The 26,797-nt window shown below is 43.1% G+C and overlaps 1 protein-coding gene across 2 annotated transcripts in view; it reads right to left on the reverse strand.

The window, feature by feature from the left end:
* Positions 1-26,286, reverse strand: part of trim44 (tripartite motif containing 44) — a 62,522-nt gene extending 36,236 nt beyond the window's left edge. The window contains exons 1-4 of one of the 2 annotated variants that reach the window (XM_056281928.1): positions 26,063-26,286; positions 24,500-25,185; positions 19,223-19,300; positions 4,121-4,432 (exon numbers count right to left, since the gene is read on the reverse strand). In XM_056281928.1, coding sequence (XP_056137903.1) covers positions 4,121-4,432; positions 19,223-19,300; positions 24,500-25,180 — 1,071 coding nt within the window. In that variant the 5' untranslated portion in view covers positions 25,181-25,185; positions 26,063-26,286. Of the gene's footprint in view, positions 1-4,120; positions 4,433-19,222; positions 19,301-24,499; positions 25,195-26,062 lie in introns of both variants that reach the window. The other variant, XM_056281927.1, reaches the window with a different exon arrangement.
* Positions 26,287-26,797: the final 511 nt, after the last annotated feature.

Consider the following 26,797-nt stretch of genomic DNA (forward strand, 5'->3'; position numbering starts at 1 on the left):
GGTGTTTGGATCACAAAGAAGAACGTTTGTGAGACGCAGAACAAATGAAAAGATGCTGGAAGAATGCCTGACGCCATCTGTTAAGCATGGTGGAGGTAATGTGATGGTCTGGGGTTGCTTTGGTGCTGGTAAGGTGGGAGATTTGTACAGGGTAAAAGGGATTCTGAATAAGGAAGGCTATCACTCCATTTTGCAACGCCATGCCATACCCAGTGGACAGCGCTTGATTGGAGCCAATTTCATCCTACAACAGGACAATGACCCTAAACACACCTCCAAATTGTGCAAGAACTATTTAGAGCAGAAGCAGGCAGCTGGTATTCTATCGGTAATGGAGTGGCCAGCGCAGTCACCAGATCTGAACCCCATTGAGCTGTTGTGGGAGCAGCTTGACCGTATGGTACGCAAGAAGTGCCCATCCAACCAATCCAACTTGTGGGAGCTGCTTCTGGAAGCGTGGGGTGCAATTTCTCCAGATTACCTCAACAAATTAACAGCTAGAATGCCAAAGGTCTGCAATGCTGTAATTGCTGCAAATGGAGGATTCTTTGACGAAAGCAAAGTTTGATGTAAAAAAAATCTTATTTCAAATACAAATCATTATTTCTAACCTTGTCAATGTCTTGACTCTATTTTCTATTCATTTCACAACATATGGTGGTGAATAAGTGTGACTTTTCATGGAAAACACAAAATTGTTTGGGTGATCCCAAACTTTTGAACGGTAGTGTATGTGTTCTTGTAGTTTTTTGGATATGTGTTTTTGTCTTTGTGTTGCACTGCTGTGGGCTGGGGGAAATTATATTTCGTTTTATTTCATGTACGCAAGTGCATGAAGTGAAATGACAAATAAAGTGTTCCTGATTCCTGATTCATCCCAAAGATATGTGTTCTTAGTTTGGATATGTGTTCTTAGTTTGGATATACGTTCTAGTTTGGATATATGTATGTGTTCTTAGTTTGGATATATGTGTTCTAGTTTGGATATATGTGTTCTAGTGTGGATATGTGTTCTTAGTTTGGATATGTGTTCTAGTTTGGATATATGTGTTCTTAGTTTGGATATGTGTTTTAGTTTGGATATATGTGTTCTTGTAGTTTTTTGGATATGTGTTTTTGTCTTTGTGTTGCACTGCTGTGGGCTGGGGGAAATTATATTTCGTTTTATTTCATGTACGCAAGTACATGAAGTGAAATGACAAATAAAGTGTTCCTGATTCCTGATTCATCCCAAAGATGCTCCATAGGGTTGATATCTGGCAAATGTGCTGGCCACTTAAGCAATGAAAACACACCGCCATGTTCCTGGAACCACTCGGTGACAAGCAGGCTTGGGAAGTAACAGAATACAGTAACGAGTGTTACATAATTAGGGTACAAAAAAACCTGTATTCTGGTACAGTTACAGAAAAAAAGATGTTATCAGATACAATGACTGTCTTGCACTGTTTGGTGAAGCCACAGCCCTCATTTCATTTTTAACATGTGCCTGCACACTGTTTTTAATGACAATAAATTGAATTTTATTTTTAAAAATGGGGATTATTATTTAGGATTGAATTTTTAAAAATGATATAAAATAATTGTTTCTGCCACGGCACCGCGCAACTGTCACTGTGGGATATGCGTCGCAAATTGAGGTCACTCACTCACGGACAACCTGAGAGGGGCATTTAGTAGGATGCACACATGTTTAAAATATGGAATCATTCTGTATTTTAGAAGGAAACGATGTGTTCATTGCTGAAGCCATACAGCGTGTGATTTGTTCCGTATTCTCCAGGCGGCCCAAAGTCCGACAACAGGAGAAGGGAGAAATATGCAGGCAGTGCCTCCGTATTTTTTCCTTCTCTGGTAACCCGAAAATTGCGGTGGTTTACCAGAGCAGCTTCCCCGGGGTACCAGGGGCACATAGCCTAAACCCTAAAATTGTAGGGCCTACATTTATCATTAAATCAAATAATATAATTTTGCTAAAAATAAAAGAAAGTAAATTGTACATTTGTACAACAGTACACTATTAGGTTCATGGAATTTATTTTGTGTATTGCTTTTTTTTTGCCAATAAATCACTTAACTGAAATAGTATATATGCTACATGTCTGTTTTCTAGAGACATATTACTCTGACTAGGTCTACTTACTGTAGGCAGTTGCCTAGTCTACTGTAAATTTCCCTTTACATAAACCTTTCAAGCCTGGTACTTTCTGAACTAATGAAGAGGAACCAAGTATGCTCACATCCATAAAAAATATTCAGGTGAAAGACAAAAATTGCTAAACATAGAACACAGAAGTGAGGTCTGCACACTGAAATGCTCCCAATACTTATATTTATCCGGCCGATTAAATAAGGGTTATGAGCATTTTAGTGTGCAGACTTCACTTCTTTGTTCAACATTCTGAACTAATACCACACTGTGTGCATCCATAGAATCAGGGAAATTGTTATTTATGAAGAAAAAAGGAAAAAAAAGCAATCTTTTCCATTGAGGTGGGGGTCATGGGACCTAGGGTAGGCGGTCGTAGGAGCCAAGATGGGATAGGGTTAAGTGTCCCTTATTTTTCTGAGCTAAAGGTGGCAACCCTACTGATGGTTGGTGGCCCAATAAGTGGTGCGTTTTGAGATTACATTCTGGACATTAATGTTGAATTCAGTTGTGAGTTGCCTGGTTGAGACCATCTGTTTTGCATGATTCCTTTGACTCCTCTGATCCACAAGCTGTTTTTGTACACAAGATTGCCAATCATTGGTAGATATTGGCTTTTCACACCATTCTTGGTAAACCCTTGAAACACACGTGCGTGAAAAGCCCACATATACACACATATATCCAAGATGGGGGGTGTACCTAATAAACTGGCAACTCAGTGTAGAACCCACCTGGACATATACAATAGAGCCCCAAATCTCCAAGCAGTATTACTCACTGCAGCAATAACTAATCCACGAGAACCAAAAGGATGACCATTAGCATTCATTTATGGCTTTAATGAACTTGGCTCAACAAGGAATCATGTCTCAGTCGGCAAAGTAATCTGCACATTGGTCACAGATATTACTGTAGCCTCTCTGCCCCTGCCAGCTTCACCTAGAGAGAATGAAGCTGGTTGCTTGCCTCTTTCCGAGTGCTGCATTCAGCACTACAGGTAACAAATAGACCATTGGGATCCGTTAATTTAGAGCCTATAAGCAATAAGAGCCTCCCATTGAATGTTTCAGTGGAGAGAGTGAAATGTTATAGTCCGAGGGTAACCCTTGGTGTAAGAGAGATAAATACACATGCTCTTTAACTCTGTGTGTGCATGCCACACAACATCTGCACGTGCTGTTGTGCATGTGAATAATGAGTTTGGGGACCCCACCATGACCCCAAGGTTGGTATGCAAAAAGAAGGGACAGTTTACACAGCTGGGAAGTTCATGTATAACCAGCAAAAGGCCATGGGACAAACATAGCTTCAGTTAAGCCCTGCTGCCTAATACCGAAACACAAGTTTGCATCTAAACACCTGTATCATATTTTCACAGCTGCTCCATGAAATGGAATAGTTCCCAACATTAATTTAGAGCATGCCACCGTAACCATAGCTAGTCTCTCTTTGGACTCGTTTGGACTGAGTATGATGGCACATATTTACACTTTCTGTTCACAGTGTGCAATTATTTGTGAGATTCAATCCCAATCATAGGTAGAAAGGTTATCTTAAGTGGAACACATAACAGTGCAGAAGCAGAGTGGTGAGGCAAATGACTTGGTATTGTGTAGTCTATAGCATAAACAGGAAGCACAGGATAGACACAGATATGAAAAACAGTTTTAGCACTACTAAAAACACCTTTTTCCACAAAGAAAATGTGACTCTGTAAGAGCAGCAATGCTGGAGAACAGAACAGTGTTCTAAGGAGTCACTGCATGTTATGTAAATGTGCATCAACTTGAGGCTTGATGCCACTGGTGAGGGGTTTTTTATTCCAATGAATAGGAGCGTCCCTTCTACCATGTGTCAACTGGCACTGGTGTGCTCTGGTCTTTATGGACTATCTTTAATCCTTTCAGTTATCATTATGATCTAAACTGCTCAATATATACTCTTAAAAACGATTACATGGTTTCTCACCTGCAGTCTCGGGCCTCTAGGTGGACCTGGGCTCAGCCTCCCTGCGAGGACCTCAGCTGCTGGCATAGCCTGTGTTTGTGTCTCTGCCTCAGCCTGGTCCAGCAGGCCCAGTTGGTGCGTGATGCTGGCCATCTCCTCCTGAAGGCGCTCTGTGTGGACGGTGATCTCAGCGATTTTTTCAGCAGCAGTGGCAGTCAGGAAGGCCTCTTTAAGGTCCACTAGGTGAAGTGTCCTCTTCTCCTCCAGGCGCACCAATTTTTGGAGCTCATCAAACTGGCTATTCACATAGGCCTCTAACCGCTCTGCAGACATCTAGGTGGAGTAAATAATGGATAGAAAAAGGGTGAGAGGGACAGACAGACAGACAGACAGACAGACAGACAGACAGACAGACAGACAGACAGACAGACAGACAGACAGACAGACAGACAGAGATGGGGAATGTTAGAAGCAAGCTGCAAGTGAGCAAGATAGAAAGACATAATAGGCTGTCAATTCAAATGAGCATGAATGAAGTGCTTCGGTGTAGGTATGAATCATTGAGATTTCATGAAATACAGAAACTGAGATGGGCACAGAGTACATAAATGTGGAAGTAAAAATATAGACAAGAAATGAATAAAAAAATAAATAAATAAATAAAAATCGATAGGTGTAGTAAGCGACAGGAGCAAAAAGGAGGGCAGCAAAATGCATATAGAATGACCAGAGTACAGCAGCTCTGGTCAAATGTCATGTCGGTTGTCAACAGTTCCTCCCAAAATGTCATTTTAATGAGGCTGTTGGTCTCCATTATCTTGTAGCTAATTGAAGGCATGAAGCGGCTCCTCTGGAGGCCATCGCCATACATCCTATTAGTAAATAGAGACCTCAGAGGCTTTCTACCTCAGCAGGCCATCTGTTTGGCTTTCAAGGCAACAGAGCCACGTATCGAGATTCCCTTTGATTCCATCTCCTAGATCCCTGATGAGACTCTCTTTTGCTGCAAGTCATTACTGTACACCACATCAATGAGCAGACCCACCCCACAGCCTCACATACCCACACACCAACACCCCACTACCACCGCCAGCCTTACCGCTGAGTTGGCTCCACCTCTAACACAGATGGTATCACAACCACACGCAACCAAAACTTCCCCAACATTACCGCTACCCCAGATTGCTTTTTCATCGTTTTGGTCTCGTTCAGCTGCTCCATCAGCCCCTTCTCTCCCCCAAGGTAAACTTTACTCTTCTCTTTTCCATTTATTTCCTAATTTTCTCACAGCCTTCCCACCCACAAGGCTCCCAAGGGCAACTTGTTTTTGTGTATTAGGCATTTCCACTAAAGCAATCAAGATTCTCTGAATTGCCTATTACACCAAGCAAGAAAAGTAACATTTTTAATTTACTTCCTATTCATAGTTGGGGGGGGGGGACTTGCCTATAACTCATTTGGGATGAGGAAGGGGTTAAGAGTTAATTCGCAATTAAAGAATCCTCATGTCACAATCCTATATTTCTTTCCCCACTAAAATGGCCTGATGAATGAAGAAGAACTCTCTTTGAACTCGAAGAACTTTGATGAACTGCACTGTCCAGCTGTACTATTCCGAGTCCATAGAAATTCCACTGAACAGTATCTTCAAATGTGTACATTTAGACACAATGCAGGAGAATTTCCAAACCGTAAGATGAATAGTATAGATACTAGCAAATTGGAAAACAGACTAATACAATCTCTCATAAAAAGATGTGTGTATGCTCTTAAAGACTGTCAAGGTTATTACTTCACTACTTTTACTAATCCCCATGGGGCAATTCTTTCTCTGCATTTAACCCATCCTAGCTGTGTAGCTAGGAGCAGTGGGCAGCCGCCGTGCAGTACCTGCAGACCAACTCCAGTTTGTCTTGTCATGCCTCGGTCAGGGGCACAGACAGAAGTGTTAACCCTAACATGCATGTCTTTTTGATGCTGGGGGAAACTGGAGCACCCGGAGAAAACCCACCGCAGACACGGGGAGAACATGCAGACTCCACACAGAGGATGACCTGGGATGACCCCCAAGGTTGGACAACCCTGGTGTTCGAACCCAGGACCTTCTTGCTGTGAGGTGACAGTGTTAACCATGGGGCCACCATGCCACCCAAATAAACAAGTTGACCCTGACGTGATTATTATTACTCCATTTTGCTATAGGAGTGAAATGCCAAAGTTATTGATCTGAGATAGTGCTTTGGCTCTCATCAGCAACAGCTGTGACACTGTAGTACCTTTAATGCTCTTTAGCCATTGTAAATATGTATTCATCATGGCTTTGGCCATGGACACTGCAAAGAGTTATCAATAAATTGGGATTCGGCATTTGTAGAAATGTGGGCAAAATGTTGGTGCTAGAATGGTACTAAACAACAACTGTGAATATCATGATTGATAGCATAAAGATCATAGAACATAAAATAAAATATCTATAAATTTTTTTTATTGATATTCTTGAATTCATTTATAAAGGTAAGCAGTATAGTGACAAAGCAGCATCAGAAAACCTACTGTTGCAGAAGAGCACGATGGTTAAACAGAAAGAGAGGAACAGCACTGCATCCTAAGGCCTTCCCCTCTCTTTAGTATCCAGTCTGTCATCAATCTGGCACCTTGACACATTCTCTTGCCACCTCTGCTATTCTGCGGGACCTCAAAAAACCCCTCTGGCCTCAAACTCAATCTCCCTGACCTCGGAGCCAGATGGAGGCTCTGATCCCTGATCAGTGCTCTTCCACTTGTTAAGTGGGAGCCCTGCCCCAGGAACCTTTGCTCAGCAACAGAGTATCTCTGAGCATCTGTCCTGCTGGTGAAGAAGGGGTGCATCCATGCGTGCTAATCTTCATTTACATGGCTACAAGCTGGGGCCCCCAACCAAAACAAGAGAAGAGACAGGGGCACAGTGGGCAGGGTTGCAGAGAATCGGAGAAGTAGAGTACAGGCAAAGGTACCTCATTAGACTGGCAGATCAGAAAATACTTGTTTAAAATGTATTAGTGTTATTACCCCTGAATCATGCAAATGGAGCCCTCAGGAAAAACAGATGTGCAAGCTAATGAAATTGTACGATTACTAAAATACTTTGAAATGCCAATTCAGTTTTATTACAGTATAATTTGTAACTGTTATGCATGTCTGTATGTATATGTTAACCAGAGAATTTATTTTGACTGATTTTTTTCCCACTTCTTGTTTATTAAATTCAATTGACAAACAGGGGAATAGTATTTAAGTATGACGGGTGTGTCTGGGTAGCGTAGCAGTCTAGTCCGTTGCCTACCAGCAAGGGGATTGTCGGTTCAAATCCCCATGTTACCTCTGGTTTGGTCAGGGATCCCCACAGACACAACTGACCATGTCTGCAGGTGGGAAACCAGATGTGGGTATGTGTCCTGGTGGCTGCACTAGCACCTCATCTGGACAGTCGGGGTGCCTGTTCAGGAGGAAGGGGAAAAGCATTATCCTCCCACGCCCTACGTCCCTCTGGCGAAACTCCTCACTGTCAGGTGAAAAGAAGCGGCTGGTGACTCCACATGTACCGGAAGAGGCATGTGGTAGTCTGCAGCCCTCCCCGGATTGGCAGAGGGGGTGGAACAGTGACCGGGACGGCTCAGAAGAGTGGAGTAATTGCCCAGATACAATTGGGGAGAAAAAGGGGGAAAATTCCAAAAAGAAAAAAGAAGTATGACGGGTGGGCAGTGAGAGGCTGAGAATGTGGTTTGAAATTGAAAAAAAAAAAAGATTTGGGGAGTGAAGGAATTCATTTCTGCTGATGGCGAGAGCTGTGATCTATGCTTTATGAAAAACAGCTGCAACACCTTAGAAGTACCACAAACTTTCCACATGACTGCTGTGCTTTCAACACATTCCAATGGGATTAACTTCACACAAACACACACACACACACAAGGATGTTCTTTGTGCCTGGCTAATAAAAGGGTGGCGTTATCCAGAAGCATAAAGAAGCAATTTGGTAATGAAAAAATTAAACGACAAACGCATCTGGAACTCAACATTTTGGGACTCAAATAGATCAGCGAGTAAGAAGAAGAAATGAAGATTGAAGTCAAATCTGAGCAAACGTTCTACTTCACTGCCACATTACATTAACAGAGTATTAGCACAAACTAAATTGGAAAACAAAAAGATTTTTAAAAAAACCTAAATGACTCAAGCTTTTTAACTCGATATTGATTGTTCTCACCACCTGAACAGGGTCTGACCCACTGCTTATTAAAGGTATTTCTTTTTTTTATACATTTTTTTTGAAGAACTAAATACCATTAATAGAACATTAGCAGCAAATGGACATGAACTGTGTCCTTGCCCCTGGCAGCAGTGGCCCTGTTCCAAATGAACACTTCCATCCATTTACTCCGCTCCCTCTTTCCCTTTCTCTCGCTCTTATTTCCTCCAAAATTAGATCTCCAAATTTAGTATCCAACACAACACAAAACAGGAATACACAGCAAGTTAATTTTAAAAAGCGCCCCCCCTTCCCAAAAGTCAAAATAATATGTAATAGAATGGGGGACGTGAAAGGAGTCAAGAGGATGGATGAGTGGAAGGCTTCTGGCAGTACGGTGGTATGGAGTTTAAATGCTTCGCCTCTTTTTATCCACTGTGAGAGGAGAAATGTCAGCCAAGTAAGCTCTCGGGAAATGACACATAGCCCAATTCAATTAAAATCCAGAGGGAGGAGAAGGACATTGGAAGTAAGATTGATAAAGCCATTGTGAGGGAGATGAGGAATAAAGAAAGAAGGAAGATACAGACGATGGGAGGAAAACAAAGTGCAGAGAACAAAAAGCAGGATAAATAAGACAAGCCCCAGCAGCCACGTATCCTCATGTCTTCCTGTCGGTCTGTTTCTGAGCCTGGTCTACCTCAACTCTGACGTCTATGCTGCTACTGTGAATTTCGTTAAACACAGCAAACCAAGAGAGCTAGTGGACACATTCATCTGAGTGTGTGTGTGTGTGTGTGTGTGTGTGTGTGTGTGTGTGTGTGTGTGTGTGTGTGTGTGTAACTGGGTGGATGATGCAGTTTTTTTGGGGGGGGGCGGGTTTGGATTTTTCCCCCCCGTTTTCCCCCCAATTGTATCTGGCCAATTACCCCATTCTTCTGAGTCGTCCTGGTCGCTGCGCCACCCTCTCTGCCGATCCAGGGAGGGCTGTAGACTACCACATGCCTCCTCCGATACATGTGGAGTCGCCAGCCACTTCTTTTCACCTGACAGTGAGGAATTTCACCAGGGGGGACGTAGCCCGTGGGAGGATCACACTATTCCCCCCAGTTGCCCCTCCCCCCCGAACAGGTGCCCCGATTGACCAGAGGAGGCGCTAGTGCAGCGACCAGGACACATACCCACATCCGGCTTACCATCTGCAGACACGGCCAATTGCATCTGTACGGACGACCGACCAAGCCGGAGGTAACACAGGGATTCGAACCGGCGGTCCCCGTGTTGGTAGGCAACAGAATAGACCGCTATGCTACCCGGACGCCCAGATACTGTGTTCTTTAGGTAACACACTACTCTCTCTGTATCCACAGACAGCAGAGCACCATAGGTGACATTATGCACAGTAGAAAGAGAGTAAATAAAACATGAGAGTGAGGTAAATATGCTGACTACCTGCTGTCTGGCTCTGAAGCCACACTATGCTTCAAACACAGAGCCCCATTCTCTGACTATCAAGAGTTTGTAATACTCGCTGACTGTTAAACAGCTATCTCGGACCCCCCATGTTCAGCTAACCCTCTGGTCCCTTATTAATATGTATGGGGTCTTATCACTGTTTTTATGTATTATAGTCTATTCCCTCGCGGAGAAGGGAGATATGCGAGCTCAGAGATTAAAATCCCTACACCTGAGGCAAAGTACGTAATTAAAGACAGAATATTTAATAAGTAAACACTAGCTAGGGGTTAAATTGTTTCATTCATTCATCCCATACACACAGACAAATACACACAAGCACATGTGAAAACACGTAATTGCCCATGTGTGCAAACAAATGCTCATGCTTCATCCTTCCCAAACTCTTTTCAGACGACAGCCTCCTCCCCCCCTCAGAGTTTCAGCTCCCCAAGCTATTCTGCTGCACCGACAGATATTCAGACTAGCACACTCGTTCCTTACCGGTAGCAGTCACTCTACTGGCTACAAGTCATGCATAATAAGAAGTGCTGACATTTCGGAGTGAGAGGAGGACACACTGACAAATCCACATAATGGTGTCTGACACATTTCCCTGCAAGTGAAGAGGAGAGTGGTTCTCTCTGAGATGACAGCGACTCTCCTGTCCGACAACAGGGAACAAAATGTCCAGGAGCTCCCAAGGGCTGAGCTGATATTTCGGTATGATAATGGCCATCAGCTTGAGTGGATCAATGAGTGCCAATAAAAAGGTATTACCTCTCACAGGCCATTAATATTAACCTTCTACATAATGCCACTGTGCCACCAGAAAGGTCTCAGAAGACTGTGAGCAATGCTTCATTCTACGTCCCGGGGCTCGTGGGTAGAAACGGAGACAGTAATGTTACACGAAACACAGAGCACAGGAACACGGAGGGCTGGGGGCTGCAGGGGTGGCTGAGGGAGCAGGTGCAGCCACTGTAGATGGTAAACAGATGAGATTTAGCTGCTTTGCCCTGGCCCTGCAACTCTGGTACATTCTCACACAGCATACATCACAGTCTGTGGTCAGGTTTTATTTTCCATGGCAGAGCATTCCTCAACTAAGCCATTTGTAATGGAAGTACAGCCAGTGTTTTCAAGGTCAACCGGAAAACACTGCTTTAACTACTTTTTGGTGTTTTTTTTAATTTTTTTAATTGGTGACAGGATGATTTTACAGGAGATGTACCGATGCCCCTTAGCTTAATGGGCTTTAACCTGAAGGTTAAAAACATGGGCTTGTGACCTGAATGTCGTGTGCTAAAATCCCATGATCGACAGAGACAATCTTGGTATGGAACGAGAACTAGCCCCGCTTTCTTTGTCCGTTAATATTTGCCATCAATGTGCTCCCTAGCAAGGCACGAGTCCCCTATCAGAAGTACTCAGCTATCATCAGTAATAGAGTGTGGCTTTATGGGGCAAGCTCTCTGGTGTGTGTGTGTGTGTGTGTGTGTGTGTGTGTGTGTGTGTGTGTGTGTGTGTGTGTGTGTGTGTGTGTGTGTGTGTGTGTGTGTGTGTACTTAAGTGCATAATCCCAAATCCACCCTTAAACTCCAAAAGGCCTTACTAGCAATACATGATAACGGATTCTGCTGACATACCTGGTTGAATAAAGGTTAAAAACACCAAGAAGACGAAGAAAAAAAAAACCTGAGAAAAGTGGATTCAATGATATTCTACTCCACTTTGTACAGCCTGGGACTTAAATTGCAGATGAACTTTGAAAATGCAACCTCTGACTCAATGCAGGGGTTGAGAAGTGCTGAGTCAAAAGAGTGACATCAACAGAAGCCTGGAATGAAATCAATCCTAAGCTTGTGGTGGAAATATATCTTTACTAAGACCCAGTAGGCAAGCTCAGTGAATAGGGCAGAATGGATGAGTATATGGATTGAATTAATTGGCTCTAATGTTTACTACCAGACGCCTTTATGACATAATCTCCGTCTAATCCCCCTTTATCGCATTTCAGACTGCCTCCACTGCTGCAGTGTCTACAGCACTGCAATGCTTACCATTCTACTTACTGAATTAGAAATGAGTAATGGCTCATTTTTTTCTGCTTTGTTATTGCTCTCTACGGAATAAAACTGGGTTTTGGTTGCCTTTGCTGCAACGTGCATGTTTTGCTTTAAACTATCATTCTGAATCATTTTGATTTCGCAATACGATGGTGAAACATACCGGCTGAAGGAAAGCAGTCATTTTTTATACTTAGTAAAGTTCGACTAGTTTTTCAGTCCCCAGAAGCCCTTTTCTACCAAAACTTTATAATTTTTGTGAACTATTCCCGAGTGGTCAAATTCTAGGAAAAGTCACAGAATTCTATGCATAATATGTTGATTTATTTCTGCATGTTTCATGTAAGCCTTAAACTCCAATTTTCTATTTAGACTAGTGAGACGGGAGTCACAGAAAGAACATCTAGTAACTTGGCCATTTCATCAGCCTTTACATACTCATGCAACTCATCAACATCCTTCCAATTTGCTTACATTGCATGAACATGACAAATGGGTCTGATATGTTACAAAACGAGAGGAATAAAGAAAGACAGTAAATCAAACAATATTGTACTGGCATTACTTAGCAAAAGTATTGCTATACTCTGGATTAAAGGCCCACTTTAGTCAAATACTGCTCCAAGACAATACAAACATGTTTGCTTTGATCTACAGTTATTTTATGTAATTGTTTTAGTCCAAAACAATCCAGTATCATGCTTTTCCGTGCTCGTAGTCATGAAAATTAATCTACTGAATCGTGTCCCGCAGCACGATTGTCCAACTTTTTCTAAACTACTGTAGCGCATTCAGGGCCAGCCAGGAATCCGTTGCAGCCGGGAATCGAACCCGGGTAGCCCAGACCACGGGCGACTGCACTAACCAGTCAACTAAAGGGTCTGACCCGTTAGCCAAGGGCTAGCGAGTCTAGTCATCCGTGGTCATTACACTACACAGAACGAAATTTAAACCCATGCCTTTTAAATCTGAGCATTTCTCAGAGACTTTTTTCATGCTGGACTGAAGGAAATTTAAACCAATGTATTTCAGTTGGGAGCTTTTCTTGGACTTTAAAAGGGGTGGCAACCCAGTCACCAGAAGAAAATGTTGGCATTTCATGTTTCTGTGAACCACGGATACATAAAAATCTCACTATTTCTGAACCAAAAATACATTTCCCATCTTTTCACATCTACTTATAGCCAATGTTGGTGGAGGCTGCATACAAGTCACGTGACTGTCAAGTTTCTCTCTACAAAAAGAAAAAAAATGGCTGACATTCCTTTTATTCTCAGTGGAAAATGCAATATCTTAAGATAGTGTTGGCATAAAATGCATTTTGATAACATTTCTAGGGAGAAATTTGCATTTTATTTTCATAACCTTCATTCAACGAATGTATATGATATTTAGTTTGTTAGTTATTACAAAGATTCTTTCAGGTCTTGTCAGAAAATTGTTGGAATGCAACGTTTACAAACATTTCCGACATTGAACACAACCCCAAAACGCGTTTCTAGAATACTTGCTAAAATATCCTAAATAAAATCAACATTTGTAAGCTTTTTTCCCCCAAATAAACCACCTAAATTCAGAGTAATTTATGTTTTGGTTGCAGTAAATATTTGATATATTCTACATAATATATATATATATCAATATAGATGTAGGAAAAAAACTTTAATACATAGCAGTACAAGCTTGTTTCGTGCGTCGTGCACTCATCAGCTGTTAATGAGGCGTTAATACACACGAAACAAGCTTGTACTGCTATGTATTAAACGTTTTTTTTTCCTACATCTACGTATATTGATAATTCGCTCCTCATTAGTTGAGCACTTCTATCAACACCATTGACGGTTTCCGAAAAGAAAAAAAAAACCCACTATATATATATCGCGTTTTTTTCCGAAACCGTCAATGGTGTTGAGTGCTCGACTAATGAGGAGCGGAATATCAACACGGATACAGGAAAAAAGATTTTAATGCACAGTACAGGCCTGTTTCGTGCGTCTCACACTCATCATCAACTCATGTTGATACATATATATACTATATCCATCCATCCACTATCTTAACCGCTTATCCTGCTCTCAGGGTCGCAAGGATGCTGCAGCCTATTCCAGCAGTCATTGGGCGGGAGGCGGGGAGACAGCCTGGACAGGCCGCCAGGCCATCACAGGTCCGACACACACACACAAACAAACACACACACACACACACACACACACACACACACACACACACACACACACACACACACACACACACACACATTCATTCCTAGGGACAATTTAGTATGGCCGATTCGCCTGACTTACATGTCTTTGGACTGTGGGAGGAAACCGGAGCCCCCGGAGGAAACCCACGCAGACACGAGGAGAACATGCAAACTCCACACAGAGGATGACCTGGGATGACCCACCAAGGTTGGACTACCCTGGGGCTCGAAGCCAGGACCTTCTTACTGTGAGGCGACCGCGCTAACCACTGCACCACCGTGCCGCATATATCTTTTTAAGACCCTATTTACAACCATTTTTTGCAAGACAAGAACTACAACTATGGTGCTGATTTGGATCAAGCTGCATGGCGCGGCTCAAGGAAATTGTAGTTTTAAAAATATTAGTGTATTTCCTAGATTTGTTAGGTGTAAATACTGAATTGAGAGTACACTGAGGGTTTCATGGGAATGAGAAACACATTTGTGTGATCATATTTTAAATATCTAATTGTTAAATGGGTGAAAATTAATTTTGACCATATTTGAGAGCCCCTACTTGGTGACTATACCCATATGGGTATAGACATATAACTGCAGTCAAGAGCTCTCTACAACAGTTGGTCCTATGTCTGTAGCCCCCCCTGTTGCTGAATGACAAGCCTTCCAACATGCAGTGAGGTCAAGTTTCAGAGGTCAATATTTCAACATTTAGGGGGTTTATTTGAAAAAAAAAAACACAAAAAAAACACAACGTCAATTTATTTAGGATTGTTACGAAGTATTGCAGAAATGTGTTTTGGGGTTGTGTTCAGTGTCAGAAACATTGCATTCCAACTATTTTCTAGCGAGACCTATAAGAATCTTCTTAATAACTACTACTACTTTCGGCTGCTCCTGTTAGGGGTTGCCACAGCGGATCATCCGTTTCCATTTCTTCCCGTCTTCTGCATCTTCCTCTGTCATGCCAGCCACCTGCATGTCCTCCCTCATCACATCCATAAACCTCCTCTTTGACCTTCCTCTTTTCCTCTTGCCTGGAAGCTCCATATTCAACATCCTTCCCCCAATATACCCAGCATCTCTTCTCCGCACATGTCCAAACCATCTCAATCTTGCCTCTCCTGCTTTGTCTCCAAACCATCAAACCTGAGCTGTCCCTCTAATATAATCATTCCTAATCCTGTCATTCTTCATCACTCCCAACAAAAATTATCCCCACATCATCCAACCTCTCTCTCATTTTCTTCATTCATCAGCCTCTCAAAGTACTCCTTCCACATTCTCAACACACTCTCCTCACTTGTCAGCATATTTCCATCTATACCCTTCATCACCCTAACCTGCTGCATATCCTTCCCAGCTCAGTCTCTCTGTCTAGCCAATTGGTACAAGTCCTTTTCTCCTTCCTTAGGTTCCAAACTCTCATACAATTCACCATATGCCTTTTCCTTTGCTACTTCTCTCTTCGCTTTACGCTGCATCTCCTTGTACTCCTGTCTACCTTCTTCATCTCCCTGACTATTCCACTTTTTCTTTGCCAACCTCTTCCTCTGTATACTTTCCTGTACTCCATCATTCCACCACCAAGTCTCCTTGTCTTCCTTCCTCTGTCCAGATGACACATCAAGTACCTTCCTAGCTGTCTCCCTCATTATTTCTGCAATGGTTGCTCAGCCATCCAGCAACTCGTCACTACCACCCAGTGCCTGTCTTAACTCCTCCCTGAACTCCACACAACAGTCTTCCTTCTTTAACTTCCACCATTTTATCTTTGGCTCTACCTTCAGTCTCTTCCTGTTCTTGATCTCCAAAGTCATCCTACAGACCACCAGCCAATGTTGCCTAGATACATTCTCCCATCCCTTTCAGAGAGTGCCTCCTACATAAGATATAGTCCACCTGTGTGCACTTTCCTCCACTCTTATACGTCACCGTGTTCCTCCCTCTTCTTGAAATATGTATTCACCACAGCCATTTCCATCCTCTTCGCAAAATCCGCCACCATCTGTCCCTCCACATTCCTCTCCTTGGCACCATACCTACCCATCACCTCCTCACCACCAACATGCCCATTGAAGTCAGCTCCAATCAGCACACTCTCCTCCTTGGGTACCATCTCCACCACTTCATCCAACTCACTCCACGATTCTTCTTTCTCTTCCATCTCACACCCAACTTGTGAGGCATATGCTCTGGTAACATTCATCTTCACATCTTCGATTTCCAGCTTCACACTCATCACTCTGTCTGACACTCTCTTCACTTCCAACACCCTCTTTACATACTCTTCCTTCAGAATCAGTGTCTTCATAAACTTCCAATTGGTCCAGAATTAAGCTGCCCGTATCATTACCAGAACTCCTTCCATAGATCATATCACTTCTGTTCTTCAGCAACTCCATTGGTTCTCTGTTGAATACCATATTGACTTCAAGATACTGCTTCTCACCTTTAAGACCCTTAATAACCTAGCTCCTTCACATCTTTCTGAACTCCTTCATAACCAACCTTCAACCTTCGATTCCCATCTCAAAACGTACCTTTTCAAACTCGTACATTCAGTCTGATCCACATTTCATTGAGTTTTTTGCAGATGATGATTTTATACTTATCTGTTGTATTAACTTTTTATTGTCTACCCTGCTGTGTTTTGATTTTATGCTGTCTGATACAGTGCTGATTTTTTTAATTGTGTTCTGTAAGGTGTCCTTGAGTGCTCTGAAAGGCGCCCACAAATGAAATGTATTATTACTATTATTATTATTTTTAATTACCCCTACCCCATTTCTCCTCCCATCCGCACCATGGTAGAAGAGTTTGAACTCACCTCCGATGCTCCTGGTCTTACTCCCCTTCTACCTGGTCACTTGCACACACAGTATATCTACCTTCCTTCTCTTCATCATATAAGCCAGCTCTCTCCTTTTACCAATCATAATGCCAACATTCAAAGTTCCAACTCTCACCTCCACATCCCTACCCTTCCTCCTCTGCCACTGCCTCTGGACATGCCTTCCCCCTCTCCTTCTCCTTCGCCCAATCTGTGTAATAACTAACAAACTAAATATCATATACATTCACTGAATGGAAATTATGAAAATAAAATGCACACATGCAAAGCCAAAACCAGACACAAATGTCTGACAAATGCTCCCATTTAAAAGGCATGGGTTTAAATGTCGTTCTGTGCTGCATGAAAAAAGTCAGACAATTGTGCTCCAGGACACAATTCAAAAGATTAATTTTTGTGACCATGAGCATGAATACCAGGTTGTCTAAAGTTACATTTGCTATGTTTTTAAGATGTTGGTCAAGAAGCAGAACTGAGCAAAAGTGCTCCTTATCACGTTAGACTTACGACACATGGCCAGGGGGTGTGTACCTTTACTTCAGAGGTAGGTTGGGGTGAGAGAGAGAGTGAGTGAGTGTGTGTGTGTGTGTGTGTGTGTCTCGATTCAGGCTGGTGGATGGAACGCTTGTTTATTTTTGCGCCTGTTACCCATGTGTTATAATTTCTACGCTCACAATTAAAAATTTAAAAACTAGAACCAAGTGCAAAGATTACCGACAACCACCACTTTTAGAAAAGAAAAGAAATAATTACAGAGCAAACAACAGATCTTTCTACCATAATGTGGTTGAACACCATATGCCTTAATTGCACACATATAGACTATTCACAATGTGACTGCTTTTCCAATTACCATCTGTGATCCGAGAAATCACAGACAGTCAACCTTGCGCGAATCAATAAACATTCACTGACTAACCATTCACTGCTTGCTTGTGTGTAAACAAACACGACCGCTTTGGGGCGGCATGGTGGCCCAGTGGTTAGCACTATTGCCTCACAGCAAGATGGTCCTGGGTTCGAACCCCAAACCGTCCGAGGTCCTTTCTGTGTGGAGTTTTCATGTTCTCCCCATGTCTGTGTGGATTTCCTCCGGGTGCTCTGGCTTCCTCCCACCATCAAAAAGACATGCATGTTAGGGTTAATACTCTTTTCTGTGCCCCTGACCAAGGCAATGGAAAGAAGAACTGAAAAAAAAAGGCTTCTATGCATTGCCTTTGTGCACTGCCTGTTGACACCTATGTCCTATTGAACTTGAACCTAGTTTTTTTGGCACTTACTTGCATTGCCGCGTCCTGACTAGATCCTTGCTTGTGTTGTATTAACCTCAGATGTACGTCGCTTTGGATAAAAGCGTCTTCTAAATGAAATTTTGACATTGTAAGAACTGGAGTTGGTCCCTGGATGCTACAGCTGCCCACTGCTCCCACTGGGTTAAATGCAGAGAACACATTTCGTTATAACCTGTACAATGACGAAATAAAGTGGCTTTCTTTCTTCCAAATGATTATTTGCTTAACTCGAGCAGTATATGCATTGTGGTTTGTTCTAGATTAAAAAAACAAACATTTACACATCTGGTTGATTTCTCTGACCAGATGTGGGGAAATCATTTGAAAACTGGACTATCTGGTCGAACACCAATCTCTCCAAAACTTGCAGTGTTTGGCTGTCCAGCAGTGAATAATTTTTTTTTACATTCCTTCCCAAAGGATGCTTAGATTTGCTGACTTTCATCTTGGCTGTACGGTGAACATGAGAAAACTTACCCACTGATGTAAGCACTCCCGAGACAGAATGCACACACAGCTGATGCATTATTTAAAAATGTACAGCGGAGGAGCCTAACGTAAACCAAACACCGGGTAGGCCCTTTAAAAAGAACATAAGTGGGTGGTAAGGTGGTAGTGTCCTGGATTTAAATAGCCCTCTTTAACTTTCTTTCAACCATACAACCATGACCCTGGTTCGCTCTGCTTTAGACCCTTTGAGTGAACCGGCAAGAGAGAATGTTGACGTTTGAACACTACTGTGAAATCACAACAAAGAAAAAGCAATTAAACCACGAAGGGATGAAAATATTTTCATCACTTACAATGTGCTCAACTCTACCTATTAATTCATCTAAGAAACTTCCCCACCACTTGATAAAAGAGCTCTTTTAATGATGGACGCTTAACTGCAAATCAATGGAAAGATGAAGAGCAACTAGGCAAAGCTTTCAGGCATCTTTGAGATGTGCAATGCAAATGAATGAGCCCCGGTTTTAACGATGAGACTCGCTTTGGGATTCAGCTCAGTCTTGTGGACTCACCTCAGGATTGGTCCACTTAGTCTTGATCTTTTCAGCCATCTGCTGCGTGCAGCCCAGCAGGTCATGGCCCTCCCGGCTCTAAGAGTGGAGCAGTAAACACAGAGAGGAGAATATCATCATTCTTTTCATATTCATTCATGTAAAAAAATCAATCAATCAATCAATCGTTACATTTTTTAGAGCGCTTTCTGTTGCAGGATTCTAGGCACAGGGCACCCTTTTATCAATGAAGTGACTGAATCAGAATTAAACATTGTTGAATAATTTAATAATTCAATAATTGGTGATTTGGGCTATGGTATACAAGTAAAAAGGATTTACTCTTGAATCAAGAAAGAATCAATCTTTTTACATTCATATTTTTAGTTATATGAAAACTTGGTAACACTTTAGTATGGTGAACATAGTCACCATTAATTAGGTGCTTATTAGCATGCAAATTAGCAACATATTGGCTCTTAATTGGTCATTATTACGTACTCATTAATGCCTTATTCTGCATGGCCTTATTATACAACCAGTAAGCCATTAACTATGAGTTTTCCCTCTATAACCTCAGAATTATTGCTTATTAGTAGTACCCTCTCAATATGCTTTGCTTAGTATGGACTTTATAAGGTGGTAGTACCACAAGAAGAGTTATTCTCCCTTACTAACACTTAATGAATATGGTCTGTTCTTACATAACAAAACTACAAGTGTTAACAGTGTTAAATTACTGTAAATTAAGTTTTTGTTACTTAGAATATGTTCCCCATACTAAAGTGACATCTTGATCATTACTAATTCACTAGTAATTAAGTTTTTTTATGTTCCCCATACTAAAGTGTTACCGAAAAACCAGCCACTGAGGATGCACAAGCCAGTGCATCCTTAGCGCCGGTCCCAAGCCCGGACAAATGGGGAGGGTTGCGTCAGGAAGGGCATCCGGCGTAAAATCTTTGCCAAATCAAATATGCGGATCATAAATAAGACTTACATACCGGATCGGTCGAGGCCCGGGTTACCAACGACCGCCACCAGTACTGTTAACCAGCAGGGTGTCGGTGGAAACTATGCTACTATTGGGCGAAGGAGAAGGAGAGGGGGAAAGCATGTCCAGAGGCAGCTAGAGAGGAGGAAGGGTTGACATGTGGAGGTGAGAGTTGGAACTTTGAATGTTGGCACTATGACTGGTAAAGGGAGAGAGCTGGCTGACATGATGGAAAGAAGAAAGGTAGGCATACTGTGTGTGCAAGAGACCAGCTGGAAGGGGAGTAAGGCCAGGAGTATCGGAGGTGGGTTCAAACTCTTTTACCATGGTGTGAATGGGAGGAGAAATGGGGTAGGGGTAATTCTGAAGGAAGAGTATGTCAAGAGCGTGCTGGAGGTGAAGAGAGTGTCAGACAGAGTGATGAGTATGAAGCTGGAAATTGAAGGTTTATTGCTGAATGTTATCAGCGCATATGCCCAGCAAGTTGGGTGTGAGATGGATGAAAAAGAAGAATTCTGGAGTGAGTTGGATGACATGGTGGAGAGGGTACCCAAGGAGGAGAGAGTGGTGATTGGAGCGGACTTCAATGGACATGTTGGTGAAGGGAACAGAGGTGATGAGGAGGTGATGGGAAGGTATGGAGTCAAGAAGAGAAATGTGGAAGGACAGATGTTGGTCGATTTTGCGAAAAGGATGGAAATGGCTGTGGTGAATACATATTTCAAGAAGAGGGAGGAACACAGGGTGACGTACAAGAGTGGAGGAAAGTGCACACAGGTGGACTATATCTTATGTAGAAGGCACCATCTAAAAGGGATTGGAGACTGCAAGGTGGTGACAGGGGAGAACGTAGCTAGGCAGCATAGGATGGTGGTCTGTAGGATGACTTTGGAGACCAAGAAGAGGAAGCGAGTGAAGACACAGCCGAAGACCAAATGGTGGAAGTTGAAGAAGGAAGACTGTTGTGTGGAGTTTAGGCAGGAGTTAAGACAGGCACTGGGTGGTAGTGAAGAGTTGCCAGATGGCTGGACAACCACTGCAGAAATAGTGAGGGAGACAGCTAGGAAGGTACTTGGTGTGTCATCAGGACAGAGGAAGGAAGACAAGGAGACTTGGTGGTGGAATGAGGAAGTACAGCAAATTATACAGAGGAAAAGGTTGGCAAAGAAGAAGTGGGATAGTAAGAGAGATGAAAAAAGTAGACAGGAGTACAAGGAGATGCAGCGTAAAGCAAAGAGAGTGGTGGCAAAGGCAAAGGAAAAGGCGTATGGTGAGTTGTATGACAGGTTAGACACTAAGGAAGGAGAAAAGGACTTGTACCGATTGGCCAGACAGAGAGACCAAGCTGCAAAGGATGTGCAGCAAGTTAGGGCGATCAAGGACAGAGATGGAAATGTGCTGACAAGCGAGGAGAGTGTGCTAAGAAGGTGGAAGGAATACTTTGAGGGGCTGATGAATGAAGAAAATGAGAGAGAGAGAAGGTTGGATGATGTAGGGATGGTGAATCAGGAAGTTCAGTGGATTAACAAGGAGGAAGTGAGGGCAGCTATGAAGAGGATGAAGAGTGGAAAGGCAGTTGGTCCTGATGACATACCTGTGGAGGCATGGAGATGTTTAGGAGAGATGGCAGTGGAGTTTTTAACTAGATTGTTTAACACAATCCTGGAAAATGAGAGGATGCCTGAGGAGTGGAGAAGAAGCATACTGGTACCGATTTTCAAGAACAAGGGCGATGTGCAGAACTGTAACAACTACAGAGGTATAAAGTTGATCAGCCACAGCATGAAGATTTGGGAAAGAGTAATAGAAGCTAGGTTAAGTGGAGAGGTGATGATCGGCGAGCAGCAGTATGGTTTCATGCCACGAAAGAGCACCACAGATGCGATGTTTGCTTTGAGAATGTTGATGGAGAAGCATAGAGAAGGCCAGAAAGAGTTGCATTGTGTCTTTGTAGATTTAGAGAAAGCTTATGACAGAGTGCCGAGAGAGGAGGTGTGGTATTGTATGAGGAAGTCAGGAGTTGCAGAGAAGTATGTAGGAGTGGTGCAGGATACGTATGAGGGAAGTGTGACAATGGTGAGGTGTGCGGTTGGAATGACAGATGGGTTCAAGGTGGAGGTTGGATTACATCAAGGATCAGCTCTGAGCCCTTTCTTGTTTGCAATGGTGATGGACAGGTTGACGGACAAGATCAGGCAGGATTCTCCATGGACGATGATGTTCGCGGATGACATTGTGATCTGTAGCGAGAGTAGGGTGCAGGTTGAGGAGAGCCTGGAGAGGTGGAGGTATGCACTGGAGAGAAGAGGAATGAAAGTCAGTAGGAGCAAGACGGAATACCTATGTGTGAATGAGAGAGAGGACAGTGGAATGGTCAGGATGCAAGGAGTGGAGGTGACAAAGGCATTTGAGTTTAAATACTTGGGGTCAACCGTCCAAAGTAACGGGGAGCGCAGTAGAGAGGTGAAAAAGAGAGTGCAGGCAGGGTGGAGTGGGTGGAGAAGTGTGTCAGGAGTGATTTGCGACAGAAGGGTACCAGCAAGAGTTAAAGGGAAGGTCTACAAGATGGTTGTGAGACCAGCTATGTTATATGGTTTGGAGACATTGGCACTGACGAAAAGACAGGAGGCGGAGCTGGAGGTGGCAGAGTTGAAGATGCTAAGATTTTCACTGGGAGTAACGAAGAAGGACAGGATTAGGAACGATTATATTAGAGGGACCACTCAGGTTGGACGGTTTGGAGACAAAGCAAGAGAGGCAAGATTGAGATGGCTTGGACATGTGTGGAGGAGAGATGCTGAGTATATTGGGAGAAGGATACTGAATATGGCGCTGCCAGGGAAGAGGAGAAGAGGAAGGCCAAAGAGGAGGTTTATGGATGTGGTGAGGGAAGACATGCAGGTGGCTGGTGTGACAGAGGAAGACGCAGAAGACAGGAAGAAATGGAAACGGATGATCCGCTGTGGCGACCCCTAACGGGAGCAGCCGAAAGTAGTAGTAGTAGATACTAAAGTGTTACCGAATACTTATTTTAATTTAATTTCTAGGTGTGAAACACTAGAATACCAAGTAGTTTAACAAACCATGACATGCTCACTGCAATGTGCAGCAAACACAACAAAACGAATCAAAACTTTCACAATAGGGCGTCACATCACTACCCTAGAAAATAATGATCCTTTTACATGGCTAGGCTCAAACAGGGAGCCTGATTCCAGCGTCCGCAAGCACACTAAATGCTACAGTAGGTCTAGTGTAAATAATGTGGCCTGGGGCTGTGTAGTTTGACCCCTTTTTCTGTCTATATGCAGCTATACGTAACTATGATGTAAGAATCATCTACTGAAGTGTTGTTCTATTTTTCTGATGCATAGCAATGGTGATATAAGTCAATATTGAAGAATAGCCTTAAAAAGGATCATACTCTAACTCTAAATATCACAGTCACTGTATTACATGGGACATTACAGCTGTCACTAAATACATTACCTACAGTTTAGAAATGCTGCTACAAATTGTAAATGCTTCAGTAGACTTCATTCTTGGATATTATGGGTTTTTTTTAATTTGCAGACATGCACTCTGCAATCTCAGCATTTCTAAATAAGCAATCAATTCAAGCAAAGGTACTACGGGGATAGCATAGACTGACTAACACAGCATAGACTGTGACTGTTGAAAATATTACCCCCAAACCAGACATGAATGCTGATCTTAACACATACCTGCCAAACAGCACTTGGTGCAGTGACACAATTCTAATGTGTTGACAACTGCACCAGTAACGTCTGACTCTGACTGGGGCAGTAATCATAATAAAGTCTATGCTCTGCTGAGTTCAGCCCAAACTGGTTGATGATAGTCTTTATCTCTCTCAGCCGAAAGTTAGCCGACCGGCCTAATGTACCCACTGCAATGCTGCAGTTGACTCTTTGGTCCCACATTAAACACGCCTGAAGTAAAACCATATCAGGGGAATAGACAGTGAAGCAGTAGTTTATACAAATCCATATGAGCACTGGATTAAGTTTATCACATGTAAATGCCCATTTGAAAAGTTTCCCCACAAACTATTGATAAAGCCAGATTATTTAGCAAATTTTTCAGGTTGTCATTTGGGTGATGAGACGCATATTTAAAATTACACACAGCTCAAATAAGTTGACAACAGGGCCAATAGCTATTGGAATACTGCTAAATACAGCATTAGAAATGCAACTCAAGCTGTTAGTCACATACAGTAGAGGGTATAATGGTGGATCCCACAGCTTCATTCATTCTTATTTCATCAGTGAGAAGCTCACCTTCTGCCAAAAATAGGCTTCTTGCAGTGTGATGATCTCATGCTCATGGTGGTCTCCCTGTACAGCACACACCACACAGATGATCTTCTCATCTGGTTTGCAGTAGAGTGAGCCTTCCTGACCATGAATCTTGCAGCGCAGTCTCTCCACTGTCACAGTGTCCCTCTTCCCAGCCTCCGGAGCAGCCACGGCCTCCGGCCTTGCCTCTGCACCCTCAGCCCTTGCACCCCCTTCAGCTTTCAGGGGCAGACCATTCTGCACCAGCTCTCTTGGCCTTTCCCCAGCCTCCTCATTCTCACCTGCCCTTCCCACTCCATCTTCCTCAACCTCCTGAACCTTTGCCCCTAACAGAGCAACATTTTCTTTAAGTGAATCACTTTCAACAAATTCCAATTCCCTCTCCCCCCCTGCGCCAACCCCAGTCTCAACGATAGAGTTGTTATCCAGCTCCAGTCTCTGAGCCTGTGTTGCTTCATGGTAATAGGGAGTCAACGGGTGATGTGTGCTGCTGGTGTGTCTCTCTGCATGGGTAGGGCAGAAGGCAAAGCTGCAGGTCTGGCACACCTGTGTAGCAGGCTGAGCCTCATCAGGCTCACATGCATCACATGAACCATCCATCTGCGGTAGCTCCTCCTGTTTCTGTCCCATCGTTTCGTTCCAGTGCTTGTCCTGGTTGTTCATGGCAGCTGATGATTCTGCGAATAAGATCAGTTAAGTCTGACGGAAGACACATAGAACTGAAGTCAAGATATAAATCAATTTGATCTTGGGGACATAGTTTCAACCGCTGCACAAAATAAAGTTTATGTGGTGAATATTATCCTAAAGATCTTTCAGAATCATCACTTCAGTCTTCCGCTTTGAAATTCCTGCAAAGACAGCAACCAATGGGGGCACAGTGAAAATAAAATATTAAAAGCAATAAAACCTAACACAAGCTGTGCAATATTAGTAGTGTCCCTGTTGCTGCAAGGGCAATAAACAATAGGAGACCATCTGTGGTCATCCAACTTTGTGTGCACACATACTCACTTTGTTTACTGACACAGAAGCAACATGGAGGATGGCCCAACATACAAACTTTCTCTAATAACCCAACCACCTTTTGCTCATGTTCAGGCCACTGTTCAGTTATGTTCATGTTTATCTTTCAGCCCTCAATCCCCTTTCAGTCCACTCCATGGGAGCTATGAGGAAGAATGGAGAGAGACCATGCTGCACGCCTGGCACACACACAATAAAAACAGCAGGGTCTGTGTTGCAAACAAGCCTCTCTGCTTCCATTCCCATCTATTTCTCTTCTATCTCACTCTCTTTCGTCTCTCCTGCGGGCCCTCCTGTTTCTCTGTGTGCATTGTTTTGGGTTTTTTCCACTTCTGTAGACACAACCAACCAACAGCAGAAAAAAAATACTTTTCATACACAGAAAACTTCCCTTTCACTCCCCCCATACACACACACACACACACACACACACACACACACACACACACTCTATCTCTCATGACTCACAAACACATCGTGTTCTCAACGGAAGAAACGGAGACAGACGCACTTCCTTACCCTGTGGGGCTAAACCAGTGTGCAAGTCACTCCAGCGTGTGCTCGCTGGTGGTTTGTATACGAATCGGGCTCTCTTTTCTCTGCCTCTTTCCCTCTCCAGCTCCCTGTCTCAGCAGGACTTATTGTCAAATAGTGCAGAGTCACTGGAGATGTTAGCTTGCCGGGCTAGTTACTTCCTTAGCATAGTCAACCGCCTGTGTTTCTGTTGCCGTTGCGATGCTCTCTCCCCGCCTACGCCTATCACTAAACAAGCTCGCGAACCGACCGCCTTCACTTCCTGGTTTTGGTCAGATGCTTTTTTTGTGTTTTTTTTTACTTCCGGCTCTTGCCCATGTGAACGGGGAGAGACGCGTAGGGGTCGGGGAGAAGAAGCTCGTTTCAGCCCTGAACTACTTCGTTGACAAAACTAAACAAGTTCGTGGGTTGAACTTGACTCACTCGAGTATTTGGCAGATGACTACTGGCTGTCACCGGCTCTGCGGCATGCTATAAATAACTTGTGGTCTGCTGCCAGCCCCGAGTGGAGTGTAAACTACAAAGTGCATTGGGGAAAAGAATAAAATACTCGATTTAAGATTTATTACGAAAGAACTGGCAGCAAGGACGAACCAGTGGCAACACATTTTACACGTTTGTCTTTGTAGAACGTGTCACTTACACCGAACAGTTTTACATTTGGAAATAAAAAAAGTGTTTGCAGAACAACCTTGGATCATAACAAATGTATGGGCTATT

This window comes from Lampris incognitus, chromosome 6, assembly GCF_029633865.1.
Source record: "Lampris incognitus isolate fLamInc1 chromosome 6, fLamInc1.hap2, whole genome shotgun sequence".
Lineage (NCBI taxonomy): Eukaryota > Metazoa > Chordata > Actinopteri > Lampriformes > Lampridae > Lampris > Lampris incognitus.